This window comes from Heterocephalus glaber, unplaced genomic scaffold (genome assembly GCF_053883595.1).
Source record: "Heterocephalus glaber isolate CG9 unplaced genomic scaffold, H.glaber_assembly_v1.0 deba00001737, whole genome shotgun sequence".
In the NCBI taxonomy this organism is placed as follows: Eukaryota; Metazoa; Chordata; class Mammalia; order Rodentia; family Bathyergidae; genus Heterocephalus; species Heterocephalus glaber.
The window spans coordinates 6,681,986-6,706,562 of record NW_028258445.1 but is presented as its reverse complement, the minus strand read 5'-3'; the positions used below and the strand labels follow the sequence as shown (position 1 = coordinate 6,706,562).

The following is a 24,577-nucleotide window of genomic DNA, read 5'->3' as shown; positions in this document are numbered from 1 at the left end:
AAGTATATGTATATTATTATAATTTGAGAATATTTGTTTTATCATTATCCCATAGCTAGCTTGAATCAGAACTAAGTTTAACACTTTTTTAAAAATCAATCTGAACCTTGCAGGGTTTTCTACTTTTATCCTTGAAACAATATATTCTCCCAGACTACATATGGATTTGTTTTTTAGAAAATTAGTACACTGAACATAAAAAACAAACAAAATTAGTACACTGAATTTTCCTGGAGTATGGTGAACTTTTGTGTTATACCTACATATGCTTCTTATCTGTATGTACAGCTTTCTTCATATTTTGACTAGTCTTTTTCTCCACAGAAACATTATTATTATATTTCTAAGTTATAATAGAAATATACCACTTCTCCCAGCTCATAAGAGGTTTCCAAACTGGCATAGAACTGCTCCCAGTGAAGAGGAGGATGCTTTCAGTCTGCCATACCACAGCCCCCAGCATGGAGGCTTTCAGGCTGCCACACTGCCTCTCCCAAAGTGGAGGAGGCTTCCTTGCTGCTGCACCATTGCTCCCAGCTCATAGGAGGCTTCTGAACTGGCACAGAATCACACTATTCAAAGAGAATGGTTTTGGTAAGCCATACAACAGCCCCCAGCATGGAGGAGTCTTCTGGGCTGCTGCCCTGCAGCTCCAATAGTGGAGGAGTTTTCCAGACCACCGTATCAGTGCTCCCACCTCATAGGAGGCTTCCAAACTGGCATAGAACTGCTCCCAGTGAAGAGAAGGATGCTTTTGACCTGCTGTAACACAGATCACAGCATGAAGGAGGCTTCCAGGGGGTGGCCCAACTGCTCACCTAGTGGAGGAGGATTCTGGGCCATAGTACCACCACTCCCAGCTAATAGGAGGCTTCCGGACCTGCATAGCACCGCTCTCAGGGAAGAGGGGGATGTTTTTCATCTGCAGTACCAAAGCTCACAGCATGGAAGAGCCTTCTGGGGTGTTCCCCCACTGCTCATATAGCAGAGGAGGCTTCCAGGCCACCGTACTGCCACTCCCAGCTCATAGGAGGTTACCGAACTGGCACAGAACTGCTCACAGTTAAGAGGAGGACACTTTTGTTCCACGATACCAGAGCTCCTATCATGGAGGAGTCCTCCAGGCTGACACCTCGCCACTCCCACAGTGTAACAGGCTTCCGGGCCACAATATCTCTGCTCCCAGTTTATGGAAGGCTTCCAAACTGGCATAGATCCACTCCCACCAAAGAGGAGGATCCTTTCAGTCCACCGCTACACAGCTCCCAGCACAGAGGAGGCTTCTAGGCTCCCAAATCACCAGTCCCATGGTGGAGGAAGTTTCTGGGGTGCCACCATGCCACTCAAATAGTGGAGGAGGCTTCCAGGCCAGTGTACCACTGCTCCCAGGGCATAGGGGTTTCCAAAGCAGCATAGAACTGCTCATAGTGAAGAGGAGGATGCTTTCAGTTGACAGTATCACAGCTCCTGGCATGGAAGAGGTATCTGGGCTGTCACCCCTCCACTCCTATCATGGAGGAGGTTTCTGTGCTGCTGTACCACTGCTCCCAGCTCATAGGAGGCTTCTGAACTGGCACAGAACTGCTCACAGGGAAGAGGAGGATACTTTCGGTCTGCAGTACCACAACTCCCAGCACAGAAGTGGCTTCTGGGATGTCTTTCATCTGCTCCCATAGTGGAGGATGTTTCCGGGCCATCCTACTGCTGCTTGCAGCTCATAGAAGGCTTCTGAACTGGCATAGAAGTGCTCTCAGTGAAGAGGACTATGCTTTCAGTCTGGTGTCCCACAGCTCCCGGCTCAGAGGAGGTTTCTAGGCTCCCACCGATCCATTCTGATAGTGGAGGAGGTTTCTGGCCCATCATAATGTCCCTCCCAGCACATAGGAGACTTCTGGATGGGCATAGCACTACTCTGAGCAAATAGTAGGATGCTTTCTGTCCTCCATACCACAGCTCCAAGTGCAGAGGAGGCTTCCAGACTCCTGCCCTGCACCTTACATAGTGGAGGAGTCTTCCAAACCACCCTACCACTGCTCCCAGCTCATAGGAGGCTTCTGGATGGACATAGAACCACACCCAGCAAAGAGGAGGATGACTTTGGTCTGCCATACCACACCTCATGGTGAGTAGGAGGCTTCTGGGCTGCCAACCAGCCACTCCCATAGTGTAGGAAGTCTGCAGGCCACCGTTCCATCACTCCCAGCTCACAGAACTCTTCTAGACGGGCATAGCACCACTCCAACTGAATAGGAGGACACCTTCTGTCCTCTATTCCACAGCTCCAATTGCAGTGGAGGCTTCCAGACTGCCGCCCCACCACTCTCATAGTGGAGGAAGATTCTGGGCTGCCATACCACTGCTCCCAGCTCATAGGAGACTTCCAACTGGCATAGAATCACTCCAAGCAAAGAGGAGGACACTCTTGGCCCACTCTACTACAGCCCCAAGCATGGAGGAGAATTCCAGGCAGCCAAACTCCTGCTCCCATAGTGGAGGAGGCTTATGGGCCTCTGTACCACCACTCTTAGCTCATACCAGAGTTCTGAACTGGCACAGAAACATATTAATCAAAGAAGAGAATGACTTTGGTTCACCTTACCATTGCTTCCAGCATGGAGGAAGTTACCAGGCTGCTGCCCTGCAGCTCTAATAGTGGAGGAGTCTTCTGGGCCAGTGAAGCACTGCCCCCAGCTCATAGGAGGCTTCCGGACTGGCATAGCATGGCTCTGAGTGAATAGGAGGATGCTTTCTGTCCTCTGTACCACAGCTCCAAGTGTAGAGGAGGCTTCCAGGAGGTGGCCCAACTGTTTCCCTAGTGGAGGAGGCTTCCAGCCTGCCATACTGCCTCTCTCAGCTCATATGAGGCTTCTGGATGGGCATAGCACTGCTCCCAGGGAAGAGGGTGATGCTTTTGGTCTGCAATACCACAGATCACAGGGTGGAGGAGCCTTCTGGGCTGCTATGTTGCTGCTCATATAGTGGAGGAGGCCTCCAGGTTGCCGTAACACCACTCCCAGCTCATAGGAGGCTACCGAAATCTCACAGAACTGCTCACAGCAAAGAGGAAGAAAATTTTGTTCCACAATACCACAGCTCCCACAGCAGAGGAGGCCTTCGGGCTTACACCCTGGCTCTCTCATAGTGTAGGACACTTCCGGGCTGCAGAACTGCAGCTCCCAGTTTATAGAAGACTTCCAAAGTGGCACAGATCCACTCCCACCAAAGAGGATGCTTTCAGTCTGCCATAAAACACCTCCCAACATGAAAGAGGCTTCCACGTTGCTGCCCCACAGCTCCTATGGTGGAAGAGGCTTCTGGGCTGCCACTCCACTGCTGAAATAGTGGAGGAGGATTCTAGGCCACTGTACTACCACTCCCAACTCATAGGGGTCTTTCAAACTGTCACAGAACTGCTCACAGCAAAGAGGAGGACACCTTCAGTCCACCATACCACAGCTCCCAGAAGGAAGAGATTGCCGGTCTGCCGCCCCCACCCCTCCCATCGTGGAGGAGGCTTGCAGACTGCTGTAATGCTGCTCCCAGCTCATAGGAGTCTTCTGAACTGGCATACAACTGTTCCCAGTGAAGAGGAGGATGCTTTCTGTGTGTTGTACCATAGCTCCTAACAGGGAGGATGCTTCCAGGCTGCCACCCCACCATTTCCATGGTGAAGGAGCCTTCCAGGCTGCCACTTCACCACTCAAATAGTGGACCAGGCTTCTGGGCCACTGTACCACCACTTCCAGTTCATAGGGGTCTTCTGAACTGGCACAGAATTGCTCCCAGTGAAGAGGAGGATGCTTCCTGTCTGCTGTACCATAGCTTCCAGCATGGAGGAGTCTTCTGTGCTGCCATCCTGCTGCACCCACAGTGGAGCAGGGATGTGGGATGCCATACCACCTCTCCCAGTTCATAGGAGTCATTTGAAGTGGCTCAGAACTGTTCACAGTGAAAAGGAAAATGCTTTCAGTCCACCATACTACATCTCTTGCCACTGAGGAGGCTTCTGGGCTGGCACGCCACCACTCCCATAGTGGAGGAGGCTTCCAGTGTGTCACGACACCACTCTAAGCTCATAGGAGGTTTACAAACTGGCATAGAACCACTTCCAGTGAAGAAGCAGACACTTTTGTTTTGCCGTACCACAGATCCCAGAACAGAGAAGTCTTCTGGGTTGCTGCCCCACTGTGCCCATTGTGGAGGAGACATCCAAGATGCCATACCACTGCTGCCAGCTTGTAAAAGTCTTCCAAACTGGCTCAGAACCACTCACAGAAGAAAGGAGTATGCTCTTGGTCCACTTTACCACATCTCCCAGCATGGAGGAGGCTTCTGAGCTGCCACCCTGTCGCTTCCATAGTAGAGGAGGCTTCTGGGCCATTGTATGGGTGCTTCAAGCTCATAGAACACTTCTGAAGTGGATCAGAATTGCTCACAGTGAAAAGGAGGACACTTTTGGTCCACAGTACCACAGCTCTGAGCAAGGAGGAGGCTTCTGGGCTTCGGCTCCACTGCTCCTATAATGGAGGAGGTTTCTGGGCATCTGAAGGTCCACTCCAAGTTCATAGGAGGCTTCCAAACTGGCACATAATGGCTCCCAGTGAAGATGAGAATCCTTTTGGTCCACTGTACCACAGTTCCCAGTGTGGAGGCTTCAAAGCTGCCACCCTGCCTCTCCCATAGAGGATGAGGCTTCCAGGCTACTGAACCACTGATCCCAACTCATAAGAGTCTTGTGAACTGGCATAGAACCACTTCCAACAAAGATGAAAATGCTTTTGGTCAGCCGTTCCACAGCTCCCAGGGCAGAAGTGGCTTCAGGGCTGCTGCCCCAATGCTCCCATAATGGAGCAGGCTTCTGGGACACCATACCGCTTCTCCAAGTTTGTAAGAGTCTTCTGCATTGTATCACAAAAGCTCACATTGTAAAGGAGGACACTTTTGGTTCAGTGTACCATAGCTCCAAGTCCAGAGGAGGCTTCTGGGCTGCCTCCATGCTGCTCCCATAATAGAGGAGGCATCCCAGACACCCTGCTGCTGATCCCAGCAGGTAGATCCCCGAACTCGCTCAGAACCACTCACAGCAGAAAGCAGGATGCTTTTGGTTCACCTTACCACTTCTCCCTTAAAGGAGGAGGCTTCAGGGCTGCCACCCCACAGCTCCCATTGTGGATGAGGCTTCCAGACCAGCGTACCACCTCTCTCAACTCATAGGAGGCTTCTGAACTGGTACAGAACTGCTCCCAGTGAAGATGACAATGCTTTCAGTCCACCATACCACAGCTCCCATCGTGGAAGAGGTTTCCAGGCTGCTGTACTGGGGATTCCAACTCTAGGGCATCTTCCAAACTGGCTCAGAACCACTCCCAGCAAAAAGAAGGATGCTTTTGGTCCAGCACACCACATCTCCCACTGCAAAGGAGGCTTCTGGGCTGCCACCCCACTGCTCCTGTAGTGGATGATACTTCCAGGCTGCCGTACTGCTGCTCCCAACTTGTAGGAGGCTTTGGAACTGGCAAAAAACCACTCACAGTGAAGAGGAGGTCATTTTCTGTCCACCATGCCACAGCTCCCAGGGTGAAGGAAGAGTCTAGGCTGACACCCCGCTGCTCCCATCGTAGAGGACGCATCAGGACACCATAAACTGCTCCCAGCTCATAAGCATCTTCCCAGCTAGCTAAGAAATGTTCACAGTGAAAAGGAGGATGCTTTTGTCCCAAAGTACCCATTTCCCTGGGAGATGGGGCTTCCAGACTGCTGCTTCACCTGTTCCATAGTGGAGGAGGCTTCCAGGCCTCCATGCCATTGCTCCTAGATTGTAGAAGTCTTACAAACTGGCTCACAACAGCACACAGCGAAAAGCAGGATGCTTTCTGCCCACCTTAACACATCTCTCACAATGGACGAGGCTTCTGGGCTGCTGCCCCACTGCTTCAATTGTGGATGAGGCTTCTGGGCTGCCATACCACCTCTCCCAACTCATAGGAGGCTTCCAAACTGACACACAACTGATCACAGCAAAGATGAGGATGCTTTCAATCCACCATACCACAGCTCCCCATATGGAGGAGGCTTCCGGGCTGCCACCCAGCCACTCCCATAGTAGAGGAGGCATCTGGGATACCATATCGCCACTCCCAGCTCATAAGAGTCTTCCAAACTGGCTCAGGACCACTCATAGTGAAAAGGATTGTACTCTTGGTCTACCTTACCACATTACCCAGTGTGGAGAAGGCTTCTGGGCTGCCATAAAGCAGCTCCCAGCTCGTAGGAGTCTCCCAATCCAGCTCAGAACCACTCACAGCAAAAAGAAGGATACTTTCTGTCCACTGTACCACATCTCCTACCTCAAAGGAACCTTCTGGGCTGCCACCCCACTTCTCTCATAGTGGATGAGGATTCCAGGCCACTGTGCCACCACTCCCAACTCATAGAAGGCTTTTGAACAGGCATAGAGCCACTTTCAGGGAGAGGAGGTTATTTTCTGTCCACTGTACCACAGCTTCCAGAGTGAAGGAAGAGTCCAGGCTGACACCCCACCAATCCCATAGTAGAGGAGGCTTCTGGGACACCATATCCCCTCTTCCAGCTCATAAGAGTATCCAGAACTGGCTTATAATGGCTCACAGTGAATGGAAGGATGCTTTTTATCCACTGTACCACATCTCCCTGCATGTAGGAGTCTTTCAGAATGCCACCCCACTGCTTCCATAGTGGAGGAGGCTTCTGTGACTCTGTACCGCAACTCCATGCTCATAGGAGGCTTCCAAACTGGCATAGAAGCACTCCCAGCAAAGATGAGAACACCTTCGGTCTGCTGTACCACAGCCCCCAATGCAGAGGAGGCTTCTGGACTGCCTCCCCACCACTCCCATAGTGGAGGTGGCTTCTGGGCTGAGTTACTGCCTCCCTCAGCTCATCGAATGCTTCTAAATTGGCATAGAACTGATCCCAAAGAACAGAAGGATGCTTTTGATCCACCATGCCAGAGCTCCTGGCATGGAGGAGGCTTCCGGGCTGCCACCCCACTGCTCCCATATTGGAGGCAGCATCCAGCATACCGTAACCCCACTCCAACCTTGTGGGAGTCTTCTGAACTGGCTCAGAAACAGTGAAAAGCAGAATATTCTTGGTCCACCTTACCATATCTCCCATAATGGAGTAGGATTCTGGGCTGTTGCCCTGCCACTCACATAGTGGATGAGGCTTCCGGGCTGCTGGACTGCTACTCTCAACTCATAGGAGGCTTCTGAACTGGAACACAACCACTTCCAGCAAAGAGGAGGATGTTTTCTGTCCACCATTCCACAGGTCCTAGAGCAGAGGAGGACTCCAGGCTGACACCCTGTCACTCCCATAGTGGACAAGGCATCCAGGATGCCAAACCACTTCTCCCAGCTCACAGGAGGCTTCTGAACTGGCCAAGAACTGCTCTCAGCAAAGATGGGAATGCTTTTGGTCCACCATACCACAGCTCCCAGCGTTGAGGAGGTATCAGGGATGCTGACCTGGTGCTCCTATAGTGGAAGAGGATTCTGGGCTGTCATACCGGCAATCCCAACTCATGGGAATCTTCCAAACTGGCTTAGAACCACTCACATCAAAAGGAAGGATGCTTTTGGTCCAACATACCATATCTCCCACTGCAAAGGAGGCTTTCAGGCTGCTGCTCTTCCTCTCCCATAGTGGATGAGGCTTCCAGGCTGCTATAATGCCACTCCCAACTCATAGGAGACTTCTGAACAGGCACAGAACCACTTCCAGCAAAGAGGATGTTTCCAGTCCACTGTACCACAGCTCAGAGTGCAAAGGGGGATTCCAGGATGACACCCTACCACTCCTATAGAGGAAGAGGCATCCAGGATGCTGCACCGCCACTCCCAGCTCATAAGAGTCTCCTGAACTGGATCAGAACTGCTCACAGTGCAAAAGAGGATGCTTTTGGTTCACCGTACCACATCTGTGCAGAGGAGGCTCCTGGACTGCCACCCAGCCACTCCCATAGTGCAGGAGACTTCCAGGCCACCATACCTCCACTCCAAGCTCATAGGAGGCTTCCAAACTGGCATAGAACTGCTCCTAGTAAAGATAGGTATGCTTTTGGTACACCAAACCACAGCTCCCAGTGCTAAGAAGGCTTCTGAGCTGCTGCCCCACTGATTCCATAGTGGAGAAGGCTTCTGGGCCACCATATTTCCACTTCCAGCAAATAGGAGTCTTCTGAACTACAACAGAACCACTCACAGAGAAGAGGAGGACACAATTGGTCCACAGTACCACAGCTCCCACTGCAGAGGAGGCTTCTGGCCTGTGGCCCCACCATTCCTATAGTGGAGACCTCCAGGCTGCAATACCACCACTCCCAGCTCATTGGAGGCTTCTGAACTAGCATAGAACCACTCCCAGTGAATAGGAGGATGCTTTTCATCCACAGTACAGCATCTCCTACTGCAGAGGAGGTGTCCATGCTGCAGTACCACTGCTCCCAGCTCAAAGGTTTCCTAACTGGCATGGAACTGCTCCCAGAGAATTGGAGGATGCTTTCAGTCCCTCATACCACAGCTCCCAGCATGGAGGAGGTTTCTGGTCTGCTGTCCCAATCCTCCCATAGTGGATGAGTGTTCTGGGCCACAGTACCACTGCTCTCAACTCATAGGAGCCTTACAACCTGGATCAGAACCACTCACAGGGAAGAGCAGAATGCTTTTGGTCTACAGTACCACATCACTCACCACATAAGTGGCTTCCAGGCTGCCACCCCGCTGCTGCTATAGTGGAGGAGGCTTCTGGCTGAAGTAGTGCTGCTCCCAACACATAGGTGTCTTCTTTACTGGCACAGAACAACTTTCAGTGAAGAGGAGGATGCTTTCAGTCCACCGTACAAAATCTTCCACCATAGAGGAAGCTTCTGGGCAGATGCCCCGCCACTTCCAGAGTGGAGGAGGCATAGGGAATGCCATACTGCCACTCCCAGCTCATAGGGGTCTCCAGAACTGACTCAGAAAGACTCACAGCAAAATGGAGTATGCTCTTATTACACCTTACCACATCCCCCAGTGCAAAGGAGGCTTCTGAGCTGCTGCCTCACCTCTCCCATAGTGGAGGAGACATCTGGGCCACCATACCGCTGCTCTGAGCTCATAGGAGCCTTCCAAACTGGGTCAGAATAGCTCACAGTGAGATAAGGATGCTTTCAGTCCACCATACCACATTTCCCACACAAAAAAAGAAGCTTGCAGCCTGATGCCCCACCTCTCCCATAGTGGAGGAGGCTTCTAGGACTCTGTACCAGGACTCCAAGCTCATAGGAGGCTTCCAAATTATCATAGAAGCACTCCCAGTGAAGATGAAAACACTTTTGGTCCACCGTACCACAGCTCCCAGCATGGAGGAGGCTTCTGGACTGCTGTCTCACCACTTCCATACTGGAGGTGGCTTCTGGGCTGAGTTACCAGCACTCTCAGCTCATCAGATGCTTCTAAACTGGCATAGAACTGCTCGCAATGAAGAGGAGGATGCTTTTGATCCACTGTACCACAGCTCCCAGCAAGGAAGAGGCTTCCAGGCTGCCACTCACCACTCCCATATTGGAGGTGGCATCTGGGATGCCGTACCACTGGTCCAAGCTCATAGGAGTCTTCCAAACTGGCTCAGAACCACACACAGCAAAAAGCAGGACACTCTCAGTCCACCTTACCACATCTCCTGTAACAGAGGAGGCTTCTGGGCTGCCGCCCCACTGCTTCCATAGTGGAGAAGGCTTCTGGGCTGCTGTACTGCAGTTCCCAACTCATGGGAGCCTTCTGAACTGCACAGAATGACTTACAGTGAAGAGGAGGACACTTTCAGTCCACCATACCAGAGCTCCCAGCACTGAGGAGGCTTCCGGGCCCCATGGTTTCCATAGTAGAGGAGGCATCTAGGCCATTGTACTGCCACTCCCAGCTCATAGGAGTCTTCCTAACTGGCTTAGAACACTCACAGCAAAGAGGAGTATGCTCTTGGTCCACCTTACTACATCACCCAGCCTGGTGGAGGCTCCTGAACTGCCACACCACCACTCCCATAGCGGAGGAGGCACCTGAGATGCCATACCGTCACTCCCAGCTCATAAAAGTCTTCCAAACTGGCTCAGAACCACTCATAGTGAAAAGGATTGTACTCTTGGTCCACCCTACCACATCACCCAGTGTGGAGGAGGCTTCCGGGCTGCCGTAAAGCAGTTCCCAGCTTGTAGGAGTCTTCCAATCTGGCTCAGAACCCCTTACAGTGAAAAGAAGGATGATTTCAGTCCACTGTACCACATCAAAGGAGGCTTCCGGGCTGCCACCCCGCTTCTCTCATAGTGGATGAGGATTCCAGGCCACTGTGCCACCACTCCCAACTCATAGGAGGCTTCTGAACAGGCACAGAACCACTTCCAGTGAAGAGGAAGTTATTTTCTGTCCAGTGTACCACAGCTCCCAGCATGAAAGAAGATTCCAGGCTGCTACCCCACCTTTCCCATAGTGGATGAGGCTTCCAGGCCACTGTACCACCACTCCCAGTTCATAGGAGGCTTCTGAACTGCCCAAGAACTGCTCCCAGCAAAGATGAGAATGCATTCGGTCCACCGTACCACAGCTCCCAATGTGGAGGAGGTATCCAGGATGCTGACCTGGTGTTCCTATAGTGGAAGAGGATTCCAGGCCACCGTACCAGCGATCCCAACTCATGAGAATCTTCCGAACTGTCTTAGCACCACTTACAGTGAAAGGAAGGATGCTTTCAGTTCAATGTACCACATCTCCCACTGCAAAGGAGACTTCCTGGCTGCCACCCTTCCTCTCCCATAGTGAATGATGCTTCCTGGCCTCCATAATGCCTCTCCCAACACAAAGGAGGCTTTTGAACTGGCACAGAACCATTTCCAGTGAAGAGGGGGATGTTTTCTGTCCACCTTACTGCAGCGTGCAGTGAGGAGGAGGATTCTGGGCTGACACTCTGATGCTCCCAGAGTGGAAGGGGCTTCTGGGCTGCAGAACTGCCACTCCAAGCTCATAGGAGGCTTCTTAACTGGTATAGAACCACTCCCAGTGAAGGCAAAAACACTTTTGGTCTACTGTAACACAGCTCCCAGTGTGGGGGGAGGCTTCCGGGCTGCCACCTCACTGTTCCCATAGTTGAGGAGGCTTCTGGGACACTGTACAACTGCTCCCAGCTCATAGGAGTCTTCTGAACTGGCTCAGAGCTGCTCCCAGTGAAAAAGTGGACACTTTTGGTCCTCTGGAAAATAACTCCAAGCATGGAGGGGGCTTCATGGCTGCCTCCCCACCACTCCCATAGTGGAGGATGCCTCCAGGCCTCCATCCTGCCATTCCGAGCTCATACAAGGCTTCCAAACTGGCCTAGAACCACCCCCAGTGAAGATGAGAATGCTTTCATTCCACCATACCACAGCTCCCAGCATGGAGGAGGATTCCAGGCTGCCAACCTGCCTCTGCCATAGTGGAGGAGTCATGTGGCCCTCTGTACTGCCCCTCTCAGCTCAAAGAAATCTTCCAAACTGGCTCACAACCACTCACAGCGAAGGGGAGGATGCTTTTGATCCTCTGTACCACAACTCCCAGTGTGGAGGAGGCTTCTGGGCTGCCACACTGCTGCTCCCACAGTGGAGGAGGCTTTTGGGCCTCCATCCTGGCCCCTCCATGCTCATAATAGGCTTCCTAACTGGCATAGAACCACTCCCAGTGAAGAGTAGAACACTGTGTCTGCCATACTACAGTTCCCAGAGTGGAAGAGACTACTGGGCTGCCGCCCTGCTGCTCACATAGTGGAGTAGGCATCCGGGATACTGTACTGCCACTCCCAGCTTGTAGGAGGCTTCCAAATTAGCACAGAATGGCTCACAGCAAAGAGCAGGATGCTTTCAGTCTACAGTACCACAGCTCCCACCATGGAGTAGGCTTCCAGTCTGCCATCTAGGGCTCACAGTACATACAAGGCTTCCTAACAGGCATAGAACTGCTCCCAGAGAAGAGGAGGATGCATTCAGTCCACAGTACCACAGCTCCCACCATGGAGGATTCTGGGCTGCCACCCTGCTGCTCGCATAGTTGAGGAGGTTTCTGGGTCATTGTACCACTGCTCCAAGTGCAGAGGATGCATCAAGGCTGCTGATGCAGCCACCTCTTCCAGCATGGAGGAAGCTTCTTGGTCATGGTACCACTGCTCCCAGCACAGAGTAGCCTTCTGCATCACCATACCACCACTCCCAGTGCAGAATAGGCTACTGGGCTGCAATATCGTCACTCCCAGCACAGAGAAGACTTCTGGGCCACTGTACCGCTGTTCCCACCATGGAGCAGGATTCCAGTCTGGCATAACACCACTCCCAGCAAAGAGGAGGAGGCTTTCAGGCCACACTATCACTGCTCCCAGAACAGAAGAGGCTTCTGGGCTGGTGTAGCACCACTCACAGTGCAGAGGAGACGGCTTCTGGGTCACCTTACCCATGCTCCCAGCACTTAGGAGGCATCCAGGCTGGCTTACCGCTGCTCCCAGTGTGGAGGCAGCTTCTGGGCCACTGTACTGCTGATTCCAGAAAAAAGGACTATCCCTAGGCTGGGATAGCACCACTCCCAGTGAGGAGGAGGCGGCTTCTCAGCCACTGTACCACTGCTCCCAGCATGGAGGGTTCCCGACTGACATAGCACAGCTCCGAGCGAAGTGGAAGAGGCTTCTGCTGTGGCGTCCCACTGCTCCCAGCACAGAGGAAGCTTCTGGGACACGGTAACACCAATCCTAGCATGGAGAAGTCTTCCGAGTCACTGTATAAAAGATCCCAGTGAAAAGGAGCTTCTGGGCCTACATATCACTGCTCCCAGCAAAGAGGAGAAAGCTTCCAGGCCACTGCAACCCCACTCCCCACATGGAGGAGGCTTTTGTGCCACTGTACCCATGCTCCCAGTCAGAAGGAGGTTTCTGGGCCACCGTTCCACCACTCCCAGCATGGAGGAGGCTTCCAAACTGACTTAGACATACTCTCAGTGAAGAGGAGGATGCTTTCAGTCTGGATTACCCCAGCTCCCATGACGGAGGAGGCTTCTGGGCTGCTGCCCTGCTGCTCCCATAGTGGAGGAGGCTTCCAGACCGATGTACCACTGCTCCCAGCTTGTAGGAGGCTTCCAAACTGGAATAGAACCACTCCCAGTGAAGAGGAGGATGCTTTTGGTCCTCCATACCATAGCTTCCAGCACGAAGAAGGCTTCCAGGGCTGAGGCAGCACTGCTCCCATAGTGGAGGTGACCTCCAGCCCATCTTACCACCACTCTCAGCACATAGGAAGCTTCCAAACTAACTTAAAACCAATCCCAGTGCAGAGGAGGATGAATTCAGTCCACAGTACCACAGCTCCCACAATGGAGGAGGCTTCTGGGCTGCGATTCTGCAGCTCCCACAGTGGAGGAGGCTTCAAGGCTGACGTACTGCCACTCCAAGCTCATAGGAGGCTTCAGAACTGACAAAGCACCACTCCTAGCTAAGAGGAGGAGGCATTCAGTCCACCATATGAGAGCTACCAGCATAGAGGAGGCTTCTGGGCTGCTGCCCCACTGCTCCCATTGTGGAGGAGCCTTCCAGGCTGCCACCTTGCCACTACCATAGCAGAGGATTCCTGGCCACTGTACCACTGCTCAGAGCTCATAGGAGGCTTCTGAACTAACTTAAAGCCAATACCAGTGAAGAGGAAGATGCATTCAGTCCACAGTACCACAGCTCCCACCATGGAGGAGGCTTCTGGGCTGACACCCCGCTGCTCCCATAGTGGAGGAGGCATTCCGTACACTTTGTTGCCAATCCCAGCTCGTAGGAGCCTTCCAAACTGGCTCATACCTTCTCACAGAGAAAAGAATTACCCTTTTGGTCCACCATACCACCTCTCCACTGCAAAGGTGGCTTCCAGGCTGCTGCCCCACCACTCCCATAGTGGAGGAGGCCACCGGGATGCCAAACTGCCACTCCCAACTCATAGGAGTCTTCTGAACTTGCTCAGAACTGCTTGCACACAGAAGGCTTCCAGGCTGAAGCAGCACCACTCCCATAGTGGAGGTGGCCTCCGGGCCACTATACCACCAGTCCCAGCTCACAGAAGGCTTCTGAACTGGCATGGAACTGCTCCCAGTGAAGAGGAGAATGAATACAGACTCCTGTACCAGAACTCCCAGCAAGGAGGAGGCTTCCAGGTTGTCACCCCTCCGTTCCCATAGTGGAGGAGGCATCCAGGCTGCCATACTGCCACTCCCATCTTGTAGCAGGCTTCCAAAATGGCACAGAACCACTAGAGTGAAGAGGAGGACACTTTTGGTTGACACAAGCACAGCTCCCACCACCAAGGAGGCTTCTGGTCTGCCATCCCACCACTCCCACATTGGATTGGTTTCTGGCCTCTGTAGAGGTGCTCCCAGCTCATAGGAGGATTCTGAACTGGCATAGCACCGATCCCAGTGAAGAGGAGGATGCTTTGGGTCCACTGTACCACAGCTCCCAGCTCAGAGGATGCTTTCAGGGTGCCACCCCTCTACTCCCAAAAGAGAGGAGGCTTACCAGCCACAGAACCACTGCTCCCAATTTATAGGAGGCTTCTGAACTAGCATAGCACCACTCCCAGTGAAGAGGAGGAGGCTTCTGGGTGACCATACAACTGCTTCCAGCATGGAGGAGGGTTCCTGGCAGCCTTCCCACTGCTCACTGCGTGGATGAGGCTTCTGGGCCTCCATACCAGCACTCCAAGCTCAGAGGAGGACTCTGGACTGCTGCCCCACTGCTCCCAGCCCAGAGGAGGTTTCTGTTTAGCCATACAGCCTCTCACAGGACAGAGGAGGATTCTGGGCCACTGTACCAGCACTCTGAGGTCAGATGAGGCCTTTGGGCCACCATGTCACCACTCCCAGCAAAGAGGAGTTTTCCATGCCATCATACTGCCACTCCTAGTTCAGAGGAGGTTTCTGGACAACCGTACCATTGCTCCCAATGTGGAGGAGGCTTCTGGGTCACTGTACCACTACTCCAAGAATGAAGAGGCATCCAGGCCACCGTACCACCTCTCCCAGTGCAGAGGAACCATGGCCATGCTACAACAGCTCCCAGCACAGAGGAACCTTCTGCATCACCATACCACCACTTCAAATGTGGAATAGGCTACTGAGATGCAATACCATCACTCCCAGCACAGAGAAGACTTCTGGGCCACTGTACTGCTGCTCCAAGCATGGAGCAGGATTCCAGTCTGGCATAACACCACTCCCAGCAAAGAGGAGGAGACTTCCAGGGTGCACTATCACCACTCCCAGAAAAGAGGAGGCTTCCAGACTGGTGTAGCACTGCTCCCATTGTAGAAGGGAAGGCTTCTGGGCCACTGTACCAGTGCTCCCAGAACATAGGAGGTGTCCAGGCTGCTGTACTGCCACTCCCAGTGTGGAGCAGGCTTCTGAGCCACTGTACTGCTGATCCCAGCATAGAGGATGAATCCTAGGCTGGCATAGCATCACTCCCAGTATGCAGGAGGCTTCCTGACTGGCATAACACACCTTCCAGAGAAGTGGAAGAGGCTTGTGCTCTGCTGTCCCACTGCTCCCAGTGAGAAGGAGGCTTATGGGCCAGCATGTCACTGCTCCCAGCAAAGAGGAGAATGCTTTCAGGCCACTGCAACTCCACTCCCCATGTGGAGGAGGCTTTCATTGCACCATACCCATGCTCCCAGCCAGGAGGAGGCTACAGAACTGATTTAGAACTGCTCCCAGTGAAGAGTGTTGCACCCAGTGAGAAAAAACCAACCAGAGACTGATATTAAATCCACACAGGAGTTTATTACCGGCTGGGACCCAAGCCAAACATCAGACTCAAGCTGTGACTGGAGGGAGACAAACATGTTTTATACGCCTTTGAGGCCAGCAGTTTCTAGGCCCCCCTATGGGATAGAACTAGTAAAGCAAGCAAAAGGTACAGAAGTGGAACATCCTGCTGTTAGAACATTTGTAAAACAATAGTCAATTAATTGTTATTTCTAAAGGGACCTTTCTAAGGGGAGGAGGTTTCTAAGCTTCCTCCTTCTGAGTTCATCTAAAGAGCAAGCAGGTGGTTCAAGCAGCAATATGGAGTCTGTCTTGCTAACTAGGATCTTTCAAAGAGGATGATGGTTTCAGTCCAGATTACCATAGCTCCCATGATGGAGGAGGCTTCTGGGCTGCCATCCTGCTGCTCCCATAGTGGAGGAGGCTTCCAGGCTGACATACTGCTGCTCCCAGCTTGAAGGAGGCTTCCAAACTGGCATAGAACCACTCCCAGCAAAGAGAAAGATGATTTTGGTCTGCCATACCACAGCTCCCATCATGGAGAAGACTTCCGGGCTGAGAGAGCACCACTGTCATAGTGGAGGTGGCCTCCAGGCCACTGTACCACTGCTCCCAGAACATAGAAAGCTTCAAAACTAACTTATAACCACTCCCAGCAAAGAGGAGGCTTTCAGTCCCCAGTACCACAGCTCCCACCACAGAGGAGTCTTCTGGGATGCTGTCCAGCTGCTCTCACAGTGGAGGAGGCTTCCAAGCAGATGTACTGCCACTCCTAGCTCGTAGGAGGATTTTGAACTGGAATAGCACTGATCCCAGCTAAGAGGCAGAGGCATTCAGTCTGCCGTACCAGACCTCCCAGTGTGGAGGAGGCTTCAGGGCTGCTCCCCCACTGTTCTCATTGTGGAAGAGGCTTCCAGGCCACCATACAGCCACTCTGACCTCATAGGAGGCTTCTTGACTGGCATGGCACCACTACTAGTGAAGAGGAGGACACTTTCCGTCCACTGTACCACAGCTTCTCCCCACACCCCTTTCAGCATTTGTTATTAGATGATTTCTTAATAGCAGCCATTCTTTCTGGTGTGAGATGGAATCTCAGTGTTGTTTTCATCTGTATCTCTCAAATAACCAAGGATGTTGAATATTTTTTCATATATTTATTTGCTGCTTTTGCTTCTTTTTCTGGGTTGTCTTTCCCTGGTTTTGGAATCAAAGTAATACTTGCTTCCAGGAAGGAATTTGGAAGCTTGGCTTCCCTTTCAATTTCCTTGATGAGTTTAAAGAGTAATGGTGATAGTTCTTCTTTAAATGTCTTGTAGCATTCAGCAGTGAAGCCATCAGGACCTGGGCTTTTCTTTGTTGGTAAATGTTTTATTACATTTTCAATTTCACTTATTATAATTGGGGTGTTTAGAGTTTCTATATCTTCTTCATTTAACTTTGGTAATTCATATGTATCTAGGAATCTGTCCATTTCTTCTGTGTTTTCCACTTTATTAGAGTACAGGTTCTTGAAGTAGGTATTGATGATTCTCTGGATTTCTCCTGGATCTGTTGTGACATCACCTTTTTCATTCTTGACTGCATGGATTTGAGCCTTTCCTTTTTTTTATAAAGTTGGTTAAGGGTTTATCAATTTTATTTGTTCTTTCAAAAAAACCAACTCTTTGATTCATTAATTTTTTGTATCATTCTCATAGCCTCCATTGCATTGTTTTCTGCTCTGATCTTTATATTTTCCTCTCTTGTATGAGCTTTGAGTTTGTTATGCTCTTCTTTTTCTAGGAGCTTGAAATTCTGCATCAGGTTATTTATCTGAGTTCTTTCTGTTTTCCTAATATGGACACTGACTGCTATGAATTTCCCGCATAGAGATGCTTTCATTGTGTCCCATTGATTCCTGTATGTTGTACTGGCATTATCATTCACTTGTAGAAACTGTTTAATTTCTTCTTTAATTTCTTCTGTGGCCCACTGGTTGTTCAGGAGGGTGTTATTTAATTTCCATGTGTTTATGGGAGTTTTGCAGTTTCTTATGTCATTAATCTCCAATTTTATTGCACTATGGTCTGATAATATACAGGGAATAACTTCAATTCTTTACATTTACTTAGTCATGTCCTATGAGCTAGCATGTGGTCTATTTTAGAGAATGACCCATGTGCAGCCAAAAAGAATGTGTATTCTGATTTTGTGGGGTGGAACACTCTGTAAGCATCTATTAAGTCCATTTGTTCAATAGCTTTGTTCAATTCTAGAATTTCGTTGTTAATTTTTTGTCTAAATGATCTGTCTAATTGTGATAAAGGAGTATTGAGATCCCCCAGTACAATTGTATTAGAGCTTATTTGGTTTTTCATGTCTATTAATATTTGTTTTGTATAGTTGGGGCCATTCTTATTTGGTGCATATATATTTATGATTGTCATCTCTTCCTCTTGGACTGTTCCCTTCACAAGGATACAGTGACCATCTTTGTGTCTCTTAATTAATTTTGGTTTGACATCTAGTTTGTCTGCAAATAGAATTGCTACCCCTGCTTTTTCTGGGTTCCTGTGGTGTGGAGAACTGTTTTCCATCCTTTTACTTTCAGTCTATGAATTTCTTTTTGAGTTAGGTGTGTTTCTTGTATACAGCATATTGTTGGATTTTGTGTCTTAATCCATTCTGTCCATCTATTTCTTTTGATTGGTGAATTGAGACCATTAACATTGATAGTTTTAATTGATATTGACCCATCCTCATCATGATGTTTTACTGTTGGAGGTTCTTTTACTTCTTTTTTTTCCTTTTGCTTTAGTTTCTTACCTTGCCTGGTGGCTTCACTCTGTTGGGCCTCATGGAGTTTGATCTTCATTGTCTTTTTCTAGGATATTGCTTAGGATTGTTTGGAGTGCTGGTTTGACGTTCATGAAATTTCTCAGGTGTTCTTTGTCATGAAAGTATCAAATTTCCCCATTGATTTTGAAAGATAATTTTGCAGGATACAACAGTCTAGGTTGGCAGTTTCTTTCAGGGCTTGAAATACTTGGACTCCAGGCTCTCCTTGACTTGAGGGTTTCTGTTGAAAAATCTACCATGATTCTGATAGGCTTTCCTTTATAGGTGACTTGTTTCTTTTCTCTAACTGCCTGTAGGATTTTGTTCTTCTGTTGGGTTTCTGGGATCTTGATTATTATGTGTCTAGGTGTAAATTTTTTTTATCATGGCTAACTGGAGTTCTATATGCTTCTCTTTTCTGTATGTCCAATTCTCCACTCTGTCTGGGAAGTTTTGTACAATTATTTCTGTGAAGTTTTTTTATGTCAATTGTATTTTCTCCTGTTTTTTGGTGGACTCCTATCAGTCTTATGTTATACTTCCTTGCATCATCTAGCAGCTGTTGGATTGATTTCTTGTGGTCCCTTAGTATTTTTAAGAAATCTGTTTTCATGGTCCTTAGCCACAATCCTGTCTTCTATATTTGATATTCTATCTTCAGATTCCCTCAATCTGCTCTGCATGCTTTCAATGGAGTTTTTAATCTCCTGAATATCTGTTTGAATCTGTTTTATGGATTCCATTTTTTTCTTATGCTGGGTGATCATGGTTTCTATTTCTTTCTTATGCTGGGCATTCATGGCTTCCAGTATATTTTTGTGCTCATCTATTTTTTTATCTGTTTCTGTTCTAGAGCCTCTAATTATGTCTTTCACTCTGCTCACCATCTCTGTAGTTATCTGGGAAACTATTTCTCCTTTGAATTTTTCTAGAGTCTCATTCATCTGTTTTGTTACTTCCTTTGCTATCAGTTCAGGGTGTCCAGGAAGTTGATTATCAGACTTTTCCACTTAATTTTTCCAAGAAATTGCCTTTTGTGGGCTGGAAGCCTGAGTTTGTGACTTGCTTAAATGTCTTCTCATTTTTGTTTTTAGTACTGTCAGTTATAAGTCCATGAGTCCCAGTAAGCCAGTCACAGACCCGTGAGATTCAGATAGACTTCTGGCTGCAAGTCCCAAATTGAGCTCCCCACACTCCCACAGGGCCAAACTCCACAAGGCTCTACTACAGGTTCCAGCTGTCTTTCCCCTGAAAATAGTCCAGGATCAAATGGGAGGTGACGATCTCTCCAACTTACCAAGTACATCGGTCAGGTGTGCCTATATTGCAGAGATTATCTTCACTTTTCCAGTGGGCTTCAGTTTCTATCAGGGAGCCTGAGGGAGGCTCTTTCTCTGCTGTTCACCTCTGCAACTCAGGGCAATGGCCTTTATGTTCCCCTGTGCCTCTGTAGTGTGGAACCAGGTAGCTGCACAACCAAAAGGCCAGAGACAGGTGGGTGGGGGGCTGGCTGTTGTTACAGGTGCCTGCACACCCAAGCTGGTGGTGGTGGGCCTGTGTGTGGGGGTGTCCTCATGGCCTCCTGGATGCACGTGGATGGGGCAAGCCAGACGGAGCAGGGCGCTGATACCTGCTTCTTACCACAAGGCCAAACTGGTAGCCAATGTGCCTCCATGATGCCTTGTCTATGCTGCGCATGTCACTGGGAATTGACTACCACTGCTGAGCTTTCTTTCTTTTAGCTTCCTGCTCTGTGTCCAGAACACCATGGGCCTGCTCTGTAGCCAGAGCCAGCACCAGAGAAAGAGCTTCCTCTGGAGACAGAAGAGAAGCAGAAGCCAGCTCCACAGCACTCCTGCCTCTCTGCTGCCGCTGACGAGGACAGGTCCTTGCAGAAGGTGCTCTTAGCCTTCTCTCCCAAGCTGCTGGCAGATCAGCTGACCTTGATGGGTGTGCTGAGCAGCTGAGCTCTGTGGAGTGGGGTGGGGCGGGGGACACCCATCCTTCTCGCACTGATCTCCTCAGTCCTGACATTCCCAGTTTACCAGATCAAAGTTCCTTCTTCTACCAGCTGCATCACCTATATTCATCTCTTAGACCAAGCCACTCCTGTCCTCATGTGGATGTAAACAGTAGAGACACAGCATTCATATGCCTGCTCCACACAGTGACTATGATGTCAACTGAGAGTGGACAATTGGGAAACTGGGCAGGGACTTGGACCAACTGACAGAGGACAGTGTACACTGAGGTGCAGGCAGGAGCATGTGTCACCTTGCCATCATCCCAGGGAACCTGGCCAGCCTTATCATTTTGTAGCCATTTGAGATGCACAGGTTCCACAGCAGACACCCACACAGGGCCCCCAGTCATAGCTGTCCCAGGAAATGTGCCATTGACCTGGGCAAAGGAGCAGAGGGCAGGTGAGGTTGGAAAGAAGACAATACCTCAGAATTAGCAGATCTGAGATGTCTGCTAGTGCTGGAGTTTTGGGAGGATGTAATGAGGAAAATGCCACTGATTTTCACATGAGTGCTAGGTCCTGGGTCATGAGTTGGGCATCACCAGTGGGCAGTGGAGAAACCCCAACTATTCACAGAAGTCTCTGTCCATATCTACAGCTTGCTGATCTCCAACTCAGGCCATGGCCACCTGCCCATGGATGGCTGAAGCCATCAACTATCTGGGGTGGGTTCTGCCCATGTGGTGCTGTTTTCCTCCACAGGAGTTGTTCAAGAAGGTAGTGCCCTGGGACTGCCTGGGCTCCATCTGGACCCAGAGAAACAAAAAGGGCAAAGAACATCTGGTGCCCACTGTTTGGGCCACCATCATGCATTTTAATCATGTGGCCAACTGTGTGATCACCTCCTGCCTGGGAGGTCCAAGCATGAGGGCTGGAGACAGGGCCAGGGGGGTGGAGCACTGGATCCAGGTGGCCAGGCTAAGCTGTGAGAGGGCACTGGCAATTTCCTCTGGACATCTACAATCTGCCTCTTCTCCTCCATCAGCTCTTGGGACTGTAGGCTTTTTTCTAAGAGGTTGTATGATCCCTAGTGCCTCTCTGTCATGGGGACGCTGAACTAGACTGATATGTCATGTGCTGTGGTGGGTGCTGTCATGTGATCTAAGCTTCTTTGAGTTTAACTAAAATCTTCCTCCCTGAGAGTGCTGGCATTGGGTCACAGTTAGTCCCTCCTCTGGCTGCCTGGGTATCATCTCATCCAGGAGGGGAAAAGGCAGCTGTGGTAGCTGAAACTGGAACAGGCTGATCTCCAGCTGCCCCACCCCTACATACAATGGTTTCCTCCATTCTCTCCCTAGGAGTGCCTAAGGCTCAGGAACTTCTCCTCACTGCATGCCATCATCTCTGCTCTGCAAAGCACATCACTACAGAGGCTGAGCAGGACCTGGTGAGAGGTATCCAGGTGGGCCTGGCTTTCTCCATAACAACTCCAGGGCACACATGGGCCAGTCTATTGTAATAGATCTGACTCTGGCTCCTACATGACCCTGGGAGGGGTTTTTGAAGCCAGGGACACAGAGGGGAGCCATCACCTTGTAGGTGGGATCCCTAAGCTTCCCTGCAGTCTTAGGCCAGGGTTTCTGACTCAGGTTATTGTCTTCATTACTTTTCTCTTTGCTGAGACAAAATACCCCACATCCAAAGTTAAAGGAGGAAAGGTTTAATTTGCCTCACAGTTTGTAAACTCAGTCTAAAGTTGGCTGGCTCCAAGGAAGGGGGAATGGTACAGGAACATTGGAGAGGAGAAACAGTTGATGTCAGGGTAAGGCAGGCCTAAGGAAGCAAAACAGCAAAGTAGTGAGGATGCAGCCAGCAGCAAGCAACAACAGCAGCCCTTTCTGGTCCCTTACATTCCATCCAGGATACACACCATTCAGGTGGGTCATGCCCGCAGCCAGGGTGGGCCTTGCCCTTATGTCCACCCCAAATTATGCCAAACCAATGAGTGGACTTATTTAGTAAGCACACTCCATTGATCCCAGCATCACACCCTCTGGATCCAGCCACCTCTCAGAAGCCTGACCTGCCCCCACATAGGGCTCTGAGGGGACAAGTAGACACAAGCCATAAGAGTTACTTAACTGTCAGGCACAGCTGTACACAAGAGTCTTTCAAGTGAGCACTAGACAGCAATAGAACTGTTTGTCCAGCTGAAACCATAACTGCCAAACCTGACCAAACAGATGATCAGTGCAAATGGGGAGGGGACCCAGAAGGTCAAAGGAAAGGTCCCATCCCAGTCCTGTGGCTCTCATATGTTTTATATGAACCCAGTTTGAATTGTTCATTCAGGCAGTATGTGTACTTTGGGTTCTCAAATAAAATGAATTTGAACTCACATACCTATTATTCTGCAATTCCTCCTCACTGTTTCCCCTCTCAAACAAGAAAAGCTTCAAAAATTTCAATGAGTTGTGTGCCAAGGACACTGCAGAGAGCAGGAATCTGCTCATGAAGGTAATTTTGAGGCTCAGATCTGGGGTGAAAGTGTTTGAAACACAGAGAAAGGGGTGAAATTGGAAGAGGTTCTGTGCCAGATGCAGTTGTTTTTCTCATTTGAAGCTTTAAAATTCCAGGTGTATCTTCTGGAATCAGAGGACTGGCTGTATCTGTCCTTCCTTAGGCTGAAGGCCTGGGGCACGTGAGGCTTAAGGGATGTCACTGAGCTCTCCAGGGAGGGTGGATGAGCTGGCAGAATCAGCAGATCTCTGGCTGCCATGCTGGTCCCTCCTGCTGGAAAGTGGCTTCCCCCATGCAGTTGGCTGGAGGTGGTAAGTCTTCCTTACTCCAGCAACTTGGCCCACAATACTTTAGGAAATCAGGACCTGTTCCTCTTCAATATTCACTAAACCTCTGCCAGGAGGGGACACCCTGACTATAGCAGAGAAATCCCATTGGGACAAAGGGAAGCTCAGCTCCTGTGCCAGTGGGTACACTTGGACTGATTCATGGGTGTGCTGTCACTCTCCTCTGCTCACACTGATGGGTCTTCAGGTTCCTACTTCAGTGTCCAGTTGGCAGCAACACTGTCTCCTGACGGATGTTAGAACTATCTTGAGGATGCATGTTCAATAGTAGATCCTAACTGATCTGATTTCAGAGCCCATTTCCCAAGGAAATATGTCCTCATCACTCAGAGTTGACAACTTGGGAGGTCACATTCTCCATGGCTGAGCAGAGGCTCTGTCAAAAGAACTCCCTTGGGGGATTCACAGGAGGAGGTGAAGTTGGGCGTGGCCTCCCATCTAGCTGTGGGGCAGAGACTGCGGGGGTCCGGGACAGGCAGGAGCTTCTCAAACATGCTGTCTGAGACCCGCTGCTGTATTCCATTGTGCATGGGCATGGCAGGGTCTCCAGACACTCATCAGGAGCTCAGAGGAGGGGACAGTGGGCAGGGCTGGTGCTGGGACATGGGGTGAAAGGAGCTGAGCTTTTACTTCCAGTGGGCGAGAGGAGCTAGCTTCCCTTATACTGCTCTGGGAGAGTCTTTGTGCAGGCAGCAGTGTGGCAAGGAGCGAAAGTTGAGGTGCTTTCTCCTGGACGCTCCTCAGAGTGGTGAGGATTTCAGCAATAATTATGTAACATGGAGCCCTCAGGAGATGCTGTGGGGCAGGTGCATGTTGAGATGGGGAAGTGTGCTCAGGGTTTCCAGGCCACACACCCAGGGTGACAAAGCAAGGCAGCATGGCAGCTGGGAGTGAATGGCCAAGCATAGTCGAGTAGTAACAGAGCTGTACCAGCTGACAGGAGCCAGCTTTGTGGGGTCTCAGCTCAGGGAGACAGTTTTATAAGGGCAGAAAAGTCTCCACATCCCTGTCTAACCTGGCAGGAGGGGATCTCCAAGGAGGCCACCCTGGAGAACGACCCCCAGAGAGCCCAGATGAGGCAGCAGCAGCAGAAGAAG

At 50.4% G+C, this 24,577-nt stretch overlaps 1 protein-coding gene across 4 annotated transcripts in view; it reads left to right on the top strand.

Annotated features, from left to right (window-relative positions):
• Nucleotides 1–24,577, top strand: part of LOC101707039 (ral guanine nucleotide dissociation stimulator-like) — a 30,800-nt gene that overhangs the window by 4,080 nt on the left and 2,143 nt on the right. For 2 of the 4 annotated variants that reach the window (XM_087200293.1, XM_087200292.1), the window contains exons 2-3: nt 325–23,444; nt 24,503–24,577. In XM_087200293.1, coding sequence (XP_087056419.1) covers nt 23,391–23,444; nt 24,503–24,577 — 129 coding nt within the window. In that variant the 5' untranslated portion in view covers nt 325–23,390. Of the gene's footprint in view, nt 1–324 lie in introns of all 4 variants that reach the window. The other 2 variants (XR_015447012.1, XR_015447011.1) reach the window with 2 other exon arrangements.